Below are 13,462 nucleotides of genomic sequence, written 5' to 3'. Positions count from 1 at the left end.
GTCGTTAAATCGCGGGAGGATTGTGAAAAATTACAAGAGGACCTTATGAGACTGGGAGACTGGGCATTTAAATGGCAGATGACATTTAATGTGAGCAAGTGCAAAGTGATGCATGTTGGAAAGAGGAACCCGAATTATAGCTACGTCATGCAAGGTTCCACATTAGGAGTCACAGACCAAGAAAGGGATCTAGATGTCGTCGTTGATGATATGTTGAAACCTTCTACTCAGTGTGCTGCTGCGGCTAAGAAAGCAAATAGAATGTTAGGTATTATTAGGAAAAGAATAGAAAACAAAAATGAGGATGTTATAATACCTTTGTATCGCTCCATGGTGCGACTGCACCTCGAATATTGTGTTCAATTCTGGTCGCTGCATCTCAAAAAAGATATAGTAGAATTAGAAAAGGTACAGAGAAGGGCGATGAAAATGATAAAGGGGATGGTACTACTTCCCTATGAGGAAAGGCTAAAGTGGCTAGTGCTCTTCAGTTTGGAGAAAAGGCAGCTGAGAGGAGATATGATAGAGGTCTATAAAATAATGAGTGGAGTTGAACGGGTAGATGTGAAGCATCTGTTTACGCTTTCCAAAAATACTAGGACTAGGGGGCATGCGATGAAACTACAATGTAGTACATTTAAAACGAATTGGAGAAAATGTTTCTTCACTCAACGTGTAATTAAACTCTGGAATTCGTTGCCAGAGAATGTGGTAAAGGCGGTTAGCTTAGCGGAGTTTAAAAATGGTTTGGACAGCTTCCTAAAGGAAAAGTCCATAGACCATTATTAAATGGACTTGGGGAAAATCCACTGTTTCTGGAATAAGTAGTATAAAATGTTTCATACTTTTTAGGGATCTTGCCAGGTATTTGTGACCTGGATTGGCCACTGTTGGAAACAGGATGCTGGACTTGATGGACCTTTGGTCTTTCCCAATATGGCAATTCTTATGTACCTTAGACCAGTGGGTGTTGGGAGGTGGTGAGTCAAGGCTACAGCTTGGACCCATTTCAGAGGCCTTCAATATCTCCTCTTATGGTGTTGGCCAATACATTTCTTCATCCAGCTGGAGGATGTAGAAGTGGTGCCTCCCAAGGACCAGGGCAGAGGATGCTATTCCATCTATTTTGTGGTGCCAAGAAACAGGGGCTCCTTCAGACCCGTCCTAGAGCTCAGAGGTATCATCAAGGGCTATATTTATTTTCTTTCACTACCTCTGCCATAATCGTCTTTATTTGTCCACCCCACCCCACCCCTCCTTGTTGAAACTGTCAGGCTACTGCAGTGTTTCCAAAACCTGGTTATGGAGTAGCCCTTGAAAATCAGGATATCCACAAAGAGATCTGCATATAATGGAGGCAGTGCATGCATTTCAAGTTCATACATATTCATTGTGGATATCCTGAAAATTTGACTGGCAAGGAGTACTCCAGGAATGGACTTAGGAAACACTGGGCTACATCTTCCTGCCTGCTGATCTCGCAAGCAGAAGATTAGCAACTAGGAAGTGCAACCACCTGTTTTGAAAAATCTGGTAGAGCCTTAAAATGTGCAGTGCAAAAAGATTCCAGGTCAATGACCTGGCTTGACCCAGCAGAAAATCATTACTGTTATAAGTTCTAGAATCCAAAGTTGTATGCCAACAGAACACAAATGCACTAAGCTAAGAACTAAGATGTAATCTATATTTAGTTGAAAAGAGGTTAAAAAGTATTATGTGATCAAACTTGTACCGCAACACAGGATGTAAAACTAAACTTTCACACAAAATAAACTCCCTGGTACAATGTATCATGATATCAAGCCAATGTTTCTAGAACACCTAATGGGCAGATCATGTCTGTCTGTCTGTTACCTAGAATTAACAGAGTAAAGAGGCAAGGAAGAGAGGCAGTGTCAGATTTGTTTTAGGACAGGGTCTGTGTTAGCAAAAAAACACTGTTGGCATTTCTGTATCCAACTAACAGGAGTAGATATTGTGAACGTTTTTTAAATTAATTCCAAAGACAAAGTAATAGAGTACATGTTTAGAGAGATCTTGAGTTCTAGATAAGAATGCCATATCTGGTAAACTCATTTCCATTTAGAAATACCATATAGTTGATGCCATTAAGGACAGGCTGAACCCATACTGGTATTATTCCCACTGCGTGCATGGATTGTAGTTCCACTTCCCAAGAACTGCCGGGTCAATATAATGCCAATGGTGGGCCAGCATTTTTAAAAATGCTGACCGCCATTGGCTTAATATTGACTTGGCAGTTCTTCTTTATAAATGCTGACTGGAACTGTCTAATTTAGACCTGGATATTGAGTGTTGAGTCATTTGTAGGCACCAGCACTGAATATCCAGGTCAGTGGTGGTACCCAGAAGTTACAGTGGGGGAAATAAGTATTTGATCCCTTGCTGATTTTGTAAGTTTGCCCACTGACCAAGACATGAGCAGCCCATAATTGAAGGGTAGGTTATTGGTAACAGTGAGAGATAGCACATCACAAATTAAATCCGGAAAATCACATTGTGGAAAGTATATGAATTTATTTGCATTCTGCAGAGGGAAATAAGTATTTGATCCCCCACCAACCAGTAAGAGATCTGGCCCCTACAGACCAGGTAGATGCTCCAAATCAACTCGTTACCTGCATGACAGACAGCTGTCGGCAATGGTCACCTGTATGAAAGACACCTGTCCACAGACTCAGTGAATCAGTCAGACTCTAACCTCTACAAAATGGCCAAGAGCAAGGAGCTGTCTAAGGATGTCAGGGACAAGATCATACACCTGCACAAGGCTGGAATGGGCTACAAAACCATCAGTAAGACGCTGGGCGAGAAGGAGACAACTGTTGGTGCCATAGTAAGAAAATGGAAGAAGTACAAAATGACTGTCAATCGACAAAGATCTGGGGCTCCACGCAAAATCTCACCTCGTGGGGTATCCTTGATCATGAGGAAGGTTAGAAATCAGCCTACAACTACAAGGGGGGAACTTGTCAATGATCTCAAGGCAGCTGGGACCACTGTCACCACGAAAACCATTGGTAACACATTACGACATAACGGATTGCAATCCTGCAGTGCCCGCAAGGTCCCCCTGCTCCGGAAGGCACATGTGACGGCCCGTCTGAAGTTTGCCAGTGAACACCTGGATGATGCCGAGAGTGATTGGGAGAAGGTGCTGTGGTCAGATGAGTCAAAAATTGAGCTCTTTGGCATGAACTCAACTCGCCGTGTTTGGAGGAAGAGAAATGCTGCCTATGACCCAAAGAACACCGTCCCCACTGTCAAGCATGGAGGTGGAAATGTTATGTTTTGGGGGTGTTTCTCTGCTAAGGGCACAGGACTACTTCACCGCATCAATGGGAGAATGGATGGGGCCATGTACCGTACAATTCTGAGTGACAACCTCCTTCCCTCCGCCAGGGCCTTAAAAATGGGTCGTGGCTGGGTCTTCCAGCACGACAATGACCCAAAACATACAGCCAAGGCAACAAAGGAGTGGCTCAGGAAGAAGCACATTAGGGTCATGGAGTGGCCTAGCCAGTCACCAGACCTTAATCCCATTGAAAACTTATGGAGGGAGCTGAAGCTGCGAGTTGCCAAGCGACAGCCCAGAACTCTTAATGATTTAGAGATGATCTGCAAAGAGGAGTGGACCAAAATTCCTCCTGACATGTGTGCAAACCTCATCATCAACTACAGAAGACGTCTGACCGCTGTGCTTGCCAACAAGGGTTTTGCCACCAAGTATTAGGTCTTGTTTGCCAGAGGGATTAAATACTTATTTCCCTCTGCAGAATGCAAATAAATTCATATACTTTCCACAATGTGATTTTCCGGATTTAATTTGTGATGTGCTATCTCTCACTGTTACCAATAACCTACCCTTCAATTATGGGCTGCTCATGTCTTTGTCAGTGGGCAAACTTACAAAATCAGCAAGGGATCAAATACTTATTTCCCCCACTGTATGTGGGTTCAGTCAATATTTGGCACTGTACTTGCATAACTAACCAGGTAAAGATAGGGCCGCTTTTTAAGCAATCCTACTTTCCTGTTTAGCTAAGCGGGAACCAGAACTGAATATCACCCTGGCCCATATAATTCCTGGCTCCTCACAGGTACTGCTTGGACAATGCCATGGTAGTCAGAGGGGATATTCAGTGGCACTGCCTGACTAAGTGCCTTTGAATATCCCCTCCTGACCCACTTAATGCAATTTAACTGGGCAAGAGCCTCTCATGCTCAGTTAATTTTTTTTTTTAATATTGGGCCCTGTAACTATAAGTTCTTATATGTAGTCTAAGTAAAACCAGTACTAGTTCAGGCTATCCCTTTTGATATAGCACTATCTAGGCTTGGTCCTTAGATGTTACCAATGAAAATATAAACATGCTTTGGGTTGTATTTACCTCCATTGATAGTGAGTTGCAGGTACCAGATCAGCACCTAGAGTTAATGCTGTCTGCAATTTATCCTGTAGAAAACCTCCTACTTTTCCTTTATGTTTCCTTTCCAGCTTGATTGTGCCCTCTTGCCTCTTCACAACAGGGACAATGTTAAAATGGACCATCTTCACACCACACTGTACCAGAAGCAGTATCTGTAAACTGTCTTTGTTCAAGTCCACAGCACAAAGGTCTCCTGAGTAAGGAAAATCATATTAAGTCAGTGCATTCTTTCCTTTAGTCCTAAATTTTCATTGCTTTCATTATTTCTTCCCCTAAGTCTCAGCAAATAATTTACTTCACCAGCCAGCTTATAATCGAAAGTGATCGCCGGCCATTTCCTGACACAAATCGGGAGATGGCCGGCGATCTGGGAAAAGCGGCGAAATCGGTATAATCGAAAGCTGCTTTTTTTGACAGCATCACCGCCACCTCGCCGGCGAAAGTTCAAAGAGGCGTGTCAGCGGCGAAGCGAAGACGGGACATGGGCGGGTATGGGCGTGGCTACCAGATAGCCAGCTTTCGCGGATAATGGAAAAAAAAATACAGTGTTAAGCAGTATTTCACTGGCTTTACTTGGTCCTTTTATTTTCACGACCAAGCCTCAAAAAGGTGCCCAAACTGACCAGATGACCACCGGAAGGAAGCGGAGATGACCTCCCCTTACTCCCCCAGTGGTCACTAACTCCCTCCCACCAAAAAAAAACACTTTAAACACTTTTTTTCGAGCCTGTATGCTAGCCTCAAATGCCATACCCACCTCCATATAACAAAAGAGAGGGAACGAAGTACAAACTAAAGTCCAAACAAAAAAAACAGCACCACGGGCCTTTAAAAATGGAACACAGTTCTTTAATGAATGAGCCTTGACAAAAAGACCCGACACGGGCCGTGTTTCGGTGACTAGCACCTGCGTCAGGGGTCACAGTGGTGTCCTGGCATGTGAGGGGGACCAGTTCCCCAAGTTTTCCACGTCATCACTGTGACCCCTGACGCAGGTGCTAGTCACCGAAACACGGCCCGTCTCGTGTCTTTTTGTCAAGGCTCATTCATTAAAGAACTGTGTTCCATTTTTAAAGGCCCGTGGTGCTGTTTTTTTTGTTTATACCCACCTCCATGACAGCAGAATGTGTTCTGTCCTCCGACAGCCTTTTCCTGCTTGTGATGTGGCTCTGGGGTGAGTGTGACACCTTTTCTGTTATTTGCACTGCAGAGTCACATTAGCAATGCATTGTGGTGGGTGTAGGTATTGGTAGTTGGTAGGCTCTACTCCCCTGGTGCTTTCTCCCTGCTTACTGGGTCAGAGTGTGCCCTGTTCTGTTTCCTGTTGTAGTCCATGCGGTAGTGGCCATTTTTGTAAGCCACTTTTAGTTCCCTTTCCTGTGTTACCTACGTTAGAGAACTTAGTTATTACCTTGAATGGTGCTGAAAGAGGGTATTGTACACCATTGTGCCAGCTCTGACCTACTGCTAATCTTAGTACCAGGGGACTCTTTGCCAGTGGGGCACAACCTCTGATCTGCAGTTAACTGTGAGTAAACATGCTTATTTCAAGAAAGGACTTTTTCAGAGAGATTAGTCTTCAGGTGTGAACTGGTGTGCCAAAGTTATACAGCAGCAATAAGTCCTAGAGGCTGTATGCAGGTCCCTGGAGCAGTTTTAGTGGGTGCACTACATTTGTGGGTAGTGGGGTTTGGGGGGGGGGGTTGGGGGACTCAGCTCCCAAAGTAAGGGAGTTATGAACATGGGAGCTTTTCTGAAGTCCACCGCAGTGACCCCTAGGGAGCCCGGTTGGTGTCCTGCCATGTCAGGGGGGCCAGTGCACTAAAAATGCTGGCTCCTCCCACAGCCAAATGCCTTGGATTTGGTCGGGGTTTGAGATGGCCGACATAACTTTCCATTATCGCTAAAAAACGAAGCCAGCCATCTCAAACCCCGGCCAAATCCAATTCATTTGCCTGGCTGGAACCGTATTAGCAAAACAAAAGATAGCCGGCCATCTTTTTAAAAAATACAGGTCTGGCCAGCTGTTTGCGGCGCTGCCAAAGTACATTGCCAGCCATGTATTTCGCCGGCGCCGTTCGATTATTCCCCTCTAGATCACCTATCTGCTTGTCGGCTTCATCATGATTCTATCATAGATCCATTTTTTCCCAGTTATCTAACATCATCACCTCCTAAATAGCATATCTAATTCTGATCATAAATAGCACTAGTACTCACCATCAGTGGTCATATTCAGCAGCACTATGTATTTATTTATTTATTTATTTAATTATTAGGATTTATTTACCGCCTTTTTGAAGGAATTCACTCAAGGTGGTGTAAAGCATTTAAACAGATAGCACTGCTGAAAATGATGATAACATTACAGTCAGTTCCAACACTTTTAACTTGATATACTGACCAGATCAGCTGAAAATACAACCCATACCCACAGTCACACTCACCCCTATACCCTCCAACATTCTCCTGAACCCACATTAACTTACATTAACCCTCACTCCTCTGAACTCCCCCACCCCACCCCACCCCACCGTACACTCAGAGACCCTCCACACTCCAGATAAACACTGACAGCTATACCCTCCACACTCATACACACCCTTCTGCACCCCATACCAAAAGTCATATCACTCTCACTTACATCCTCTCTGCTCACATCCACCTAGCCACTAAATTCCACCCAATTACTGGTCACACAATCCCACACAAACTACCTACTCATCAAATTGTGCATTTGCACAATACTTAGAGAATACTCTAAGAAGAAGGACGTCCATCTTTTGACATAAATCGGAAGATGGACATCCTTCTCATAGAGACGTCAAAATCGGTATAATTGAAACCCAATTTTGGACGTCTCCAACTGCAGTCCATCGCAAAGGACGTCCAAATTTCAAGGGGGCGTGTCAGAGGCGTAGTGAAGGCGGGACTTGGGCGTGCCTAACACTTGGACGTCTGTGACCCATAATCGAAAAAAGCAAGGACGTCCCTGACGAACACTTGGCCATTTTCACCCGGACGTGGTTTTTTTACGAATAAGGCTCAAAAAGGTGCCCGAAATGACCACATGACCACCGGAGAGAATCGGGGATGACCTCCCATTACTCCCCCAGTGGTCACTAACCCTCTCCCACCCTCAAAAAACATCTTTTTTTTTTTTTTTTTTTATATTTATTAGTTTCAACTTTTAAACAAGTATTACACTTGAAACAGTAAAGGTACATTTGTCTGAAATAAAACATTTTTAAATAAAGAAAGCAAAATATTTAACAAAGTACACTCTAGTCCACCATATAGATCCAAGATTAACAATGCGGAGATTTTACCAATTATTACAATAAGAAATTAAGACAGGTCGCTTTGGTATCCATTTACAAATTCAATGCTTAACCTCTAAGACCTTCTAGCTGAGATAAATTCAGAAAGCTGTATAGATTAAAAAAAAACATACTTAACCGACTGATAACAAATTATACACTTGCAAGGATAATGTAAAAGAAATGTAGCTCCTAGCTGGAAATTGTCTTCGTTTTTTTTTTTAGTGTCTCTAGACACATCAGGAAATATACGGACATTGAAACCCAAGGAAGTTTTCTCTCTATTTCTAAAAAACTTTTTCATAATCAAGGCTTTATCTAACGATAATGCCAATGTTACTAACAGAGTTGCTGATGTTGTTAAGTCTGTTGTTGAAGCTTCTAATTTAGCAGAGACGTCCAAAGGTTGATCAGTTATCAAAAAACATCTTTAAAAATATGTCGTGCCAGCCTCTATGCCAGCCTCAGATGTCATATTCAGGTCCATGACAGCGCATGAAGGTCCCAGGAGCAGTTTTAGTGGGTTCTGCAGTGCACTTCAGACAGGCGGACCCAGGCCCATAACCCCCCCCCCCACCTGTTACATTTGTGGAGGAAACAGCAAGCTCTCCAAACCCCACAACAAACCCACTGTACCCATATATAGGTGCCCCCTTCACCCATAAGGGCTATGGTAGTGGTGTACAGTTGTGGGTAGTGGATTTTGAGGGGATTAGCACACAAGGTGAGGGAGCTATGTTCCCGGGAGCATTTATGAAGTCCACTGCAGTGCTCCCTAGGGTGCCCAGTTGGTGTCCTGGCATGTGAGGGGGACCAGTGCACTACAATTGCTGGTTCCTCCCACGTCCAAATGGCTTGCATTTGGACGCTTTTAACATGGATGTCTTTAGTTTCAAAAATTGCCGTAAATCAAAGACGTCCATGTCTAGGGATGTCCAAATCTAAGAACGTCCAAATTTAAGGATTTGGACGTCTCTGACAGTATTTTCGAAACAAAAGATGGACGTCCATCTTTTTTCAAAAATATGGTTTTTCCCTGCAGCAGGATTTCGATGTTTTGCAAAGACGTCCAAATCGGAACTTGGATGTTTCTTTCGAAAATGCCCCTCCAAGCCACTTACCTATCCAATCACTGACATTACATAAGAATATAAGAATTGCTATACTGGGTCAAATCAAAGGTCCATCTAGCCCAGTACCCTACATCCAACAGTGGCCAATCCAGTTTACAAGTACCTGGCAAAATCCCAAGTAGCAGCAAGATTCCATGCTATTAATCCCTGGGATAAGCAGTGGCTTTCCCCCTGTCTGAAGTAAGAACAGTTTATAGACTTTACCTCCAGCAACATGTCCAAAACTTTTTTAAACCAGTCTATTCAGGATTTTGTAGACCTCTATCATATCGTCCTTCAGCCGTTCCTTCCATATTCATATTTTTCATATATTTTTAAAGACTCTTTTTTGCTTCAAACAGCTTAATCCAATATTCAAAATCTGCAAAATTGTACTTAGCTTTGAAATAAACTCTTTTCTTCTTAGTTTCTATTAAGTTTCATTCATGACAACTGTTCATCTCGGAGACATCTATTCCGACATGAATTCATGTTTCGAACATAGTGCTGTATCAAGGTTCCGTCTCTTCTATCAATAGGCTTTCAGGTCATATAAGCAAGATATGAATAAATCAATAAATTTGGTAATATTGATAAAGTGATAAATGTTTTTCAATTTATTGCAGTTACATTTGAAATAGACTAATTTATAGTGACTGGATTTAAATTAAGGGTACTTGTTGCTGTTGGTTAATAATGAATATGTATGAGATATCTCATACATATTCATTATGGTTATTCCCCCAAATCCAGCTCTTTCTCCCTTCCTTCCTTCCTACTTTCCTCCTTATCTAGAACTCCCTCTTCCTCTCCAGTAGTATTACTTCACCCCCTTTCCCATCCCATGCCAGTGTAGACCTTAGAAATGCATAAGCTCTATATGTAGATCCTTCAAGAGGCAGTGTGTCATGATTTAGGCTCTACACCCTTTCTGATGTTTTGGTGCCACCTCAGTAAGGCCAACACACAATCTCTCCACTGCAAAACACTATACACAAACTTGTGCAAAAACCCACTCATATCCTTACCAAACCAAAACAGCACTAATTCCAAGGACAGGATGAGCTACAACCTTATGCGTGTAAAGGCAGCACTGTAATTACACCGGGCTCTAAAACACCAGTACACTACCTAGTGACAAAAAAAAAAAACACTAGCAGAATACTGCACCTTGATCACACATGAAAAACACATGACACAACAGATATGACACAAGGAACTAGAAATAAAAAAAATATGAAGGCAAAATACTGAACTGGAAAGTTACCTCAAGAAGTCAGACTCAGCATGCAGTAATACTAGAAAAATTGAAACCACCAGAACATTCCAAGTGAAAGTAAACACTAATATATCATTACCTTGGAAGGCAGACTGCGGAGTACCTCAAGGATCACCACTATCACCGATCCTTTTCAACCTAATGATGACCCCATTAGCCAAGTCCTTATCCACTCAGGGCCTTAACCCAATCATCTATGCAGACGACGTCACAATATACATCCCTTTCAAACATGATCTGACAGAAATCACCAACGAAATCAACCTTGGCTTCCATATCATGAACTCATGGGCAAACGCATTCCAACTAAAACTCAATACAGAAAAAACACACTGCCTTATCCTCTCATCACAATACAACACGAACATACCCACAAACTTAGTCACCCCAGATTACGCCCTCCCCATTTCAGATAGCCTGAAAATCCTTGGTGTCACAATTGACCAAAACCTTACACTCGAGACCCAAGTTAACTCTACAATCAAGAAAATGTTCCACTCAATGTGGAAACTTAAACGTGTGAAACCATTCTTCCCAAGGGCAACCTTCCGCAACCAGATACAATCAATGGTACTCAGCCATGCTGACTATTGCAACGGACTTTATGTGGGATGCAAAGAACAACTCATAAAGAAACTACAGACTGCTCAAAACAGAGCAGCCAGGCTTATATTTGGAAAATCGCGATTCGACAGTGCCAAACCCCTACGAGAAAAACTGCACTGGCTCCCAATCAGTCAAAGAACGTATTACTTTCAAAATCTGCACCCTAGTCAACAAGATTATCTATGGCGAAGCCTCAGGTTATATGACTGACCTCATAGACCTGCCAACCAGAAACACAATCAGAACATCACAAACATACCTAAATCTTCACCACCCTAGCTGCAAAGGACTCAAGTACAAATCAATTTATGGATCCAACTTCTCCTATATATGCTCGCAACTATGGAATGCATTACGGAAAGCCATAAAGACAACGCACGACCATCTCAACTTCCGGAAATCACTGTTCGAAAAAGCATACCCTACTGACCCAACTTAAGTGCCTGAATTCAGCAACACAACAAAACCAAAACTTGCAATGAACATTACATAACTCGTCCTCTCTCGTTCCTCTAATGTGTCTGTAACGCATATATCCCATTCTCTTTAACATCACTCTGTATTTGTTTCATCACCGGAGGTGGTAACACCTCACGGTACTACGTAAGCCACATTGAGCCTGCAAATAGGTGGTAAAATGTGGGGTACAAATGCAACAAATAAATAAATAAATAAAACATCACAGATGCACATTTCCAAAAGCTGACCTATTCCAATTAATAAATTCTGAATAAAATACTTTTTTCTACCTTTGTTGTCTGATCATTTAGTTTTTTCTATTTGCTTTGGTCCCAGTGTCTTCTGTTTTATGCAGTGTCTTCTTTCCATTTGATATTTTTTCTCTCACCATGTCCACCATCCTCCTGTGTCCTTATGCGTCCTGTCTACCATCTGTAGCCCTGTCCTTCCTCCAGTTTCAGCATCTGCCCTCAAATTGTTCCGATCCAGCCCTTAAATTCAGCAATTTCCCCTCCATCTGAATCCAGCATTCTCCTCAACCCCCTCCCCTCCCCTCCATCCATGTGCATCTACTTCCTCTGTCTTTCCTCCTCTCCATCCATGTCCAGCATTTCTCCTCTCTCCCTTCCCCTCCATCTGTGTGCATCTCCTTCCTTTGTCTTTCCTTCTCTCCATCCTTGTCCAACATTTCTCCTCCCTCCCCTGCCCTCCACTACATCCATGTCCAGCATTTCTCCTCTTTTACCTCCCCTCCATCCATGTGCATCTCCTTCCTGACTTCCCTCCCCTCCATCCATTCATGTCCAGCAACTCTCCATTCTCCCCTGCCCTCTCCTCCATCCATCCATATGCAGCAAATTTGCTCTCTCCCCTGTCCCCTCCATCCATCCATGTCCAGCAATTCTCCTCTCTTCCCTGCCCTCCCCTCCTTTCCTCTCCAGCGATCTCTTCTCTCCCCCTGCCCTCCTCTCCATGTCCAGCGATCTCTTCTCTCCCCCTGCTCTGTCCTCCTCTCCATGTCCAGCGATCTCTTCTCTCCCCATACCCTGCCCTCCTCTCCATGTCCAGTGATCTCTTCTCTCCTCCTGCCCTCCCCTCCCATCCATGTCCAGCGATTCTCCCTACCCTCCCCAACAGCCCTCCTCTACGTTCCTTCCTGCCCCCCCCCCCCCCCGCGCGTTTAACCCTTTTACTTTGAGGTGCAGCGACGGCAGTGGAGAAGACAACACAGCAGGCTAGGCTCCAGCTTCTCCCTTCCCTCACACAGTGTCCCGCCCTCGCAGAAACAGGAAATACCTCATCGCAGAAGGCGGGACACTGTGTGAGGGAATGGAGAAGCTGGAGGCTAGCCCGCTGTGTTGTTATCTTCACTGCCGTCGCTACACCTGAAAGTAAAAGGGTTAAAAGTGTGGGGGGGGGGTGGGGGAAGCAATGGAGAGGAGGGCTGTCAATCGGGGAGCTGAGGGCGGGAAGGAGGGACCATCCGAGAACTGCCTTCTGTGTTGCGCCACGCTGGCCCTGCGTTTGGGGGGGCAATGCCCCCCTTGCCCCCCCCAAACTATGCCCATGGGTGTGAGCATCCCTTAAGTCCAGAGAATATAACCAGTCTCCTCTTTTTAGACAGGGAATGAGGGTGCCTAGGGAAACCATCCAGATCTTTTCTGTTACTAGATACTGGTTTGAGGCCTGTAGGTCTAGGATGGGACCAAATTCCCTCATCTCCTTTGTGATCAGGAAATATTTGGAGTAGCATCCCTGCCTCTTTCCTCTGGTGGAACAGGTTTTCACCATATTGGCCTCAAAGAGGTAAGAGAGCTCCTTGGTAAGTATTTTCTGATGCTAAAAGCCTGGCCAAGGTACTCTTCCAGGACAATTTGATGGTACATTTAGATAAAGCTGACATAGTTTGTATGATGGAAACTTGGTTGGTACCAAACCAGTATTGCTGAAGTATCACTCATATCCTGGCCTGTTCCTCATTTCATTTCTTTTATGCTTTGTTGTAATATATTGGAGCTCATTTTTGAAACAGAAAAACATCCAAAATGCGTCACAAAGTAGAATTTGGATGTTTTATTTGCCAAAACGTCCAAATTACTACTTTCAAAACACATTTTAAAGATGCTTTTCTATGTAGTTCATCTGCAATGCATGTATATCACAAGGGGGTGTGTCTGGGGCGTGTTGGGGGCAGGATTTGGGCATTTCCAAAATGTGGATGTTTTTCTGCCATAA

General features: G+C 43.7%; 1 protein-coding gene across 2 annotated transcripts in view; it reads right to left on the bottom strand.

Moving 5' to 3' along the window:
* MAB21L4 (mab-21 like 4) overlaps nt 1-13,462 on the bottom strand; it is a 99,869-nt gene that overhangs the window by 67,586 nt on the left and 18,821 nt on the right. For both annotated transcript variants that reach the window (XM_030216874.1, XM_030216875.1), the window contains exon 2: nt 4,413-4,644. In XM_030216874.1, coding sequence (XP_030072734.1) covers nt 4,413-4,644 — 232 coding nt within the window. The remainder of the gene's footprint in view (nt 1-4,412; nt 4,645-13,462) is intronic.

Source organism: Microcaecilia unicolor, chromosome 10, assembly GCF_901765095.1.
Source record: "Microcaecilia unicolor chromosome 10, aMicUni1.1, whole genome shotgun sequence".
Taxonomy (NCBI): Eukaryota; Metazoa; Chordata; class Amphibia; order Gymnophiona; family Siphonopidae; genus Microcaecilia; species Microcaecilia unicolor.
The sequence above is the reverse complement of the archived record's forward strand: the minus strand, read 5'-3'. Positions and strand labels throughout refer to the sequence as shown.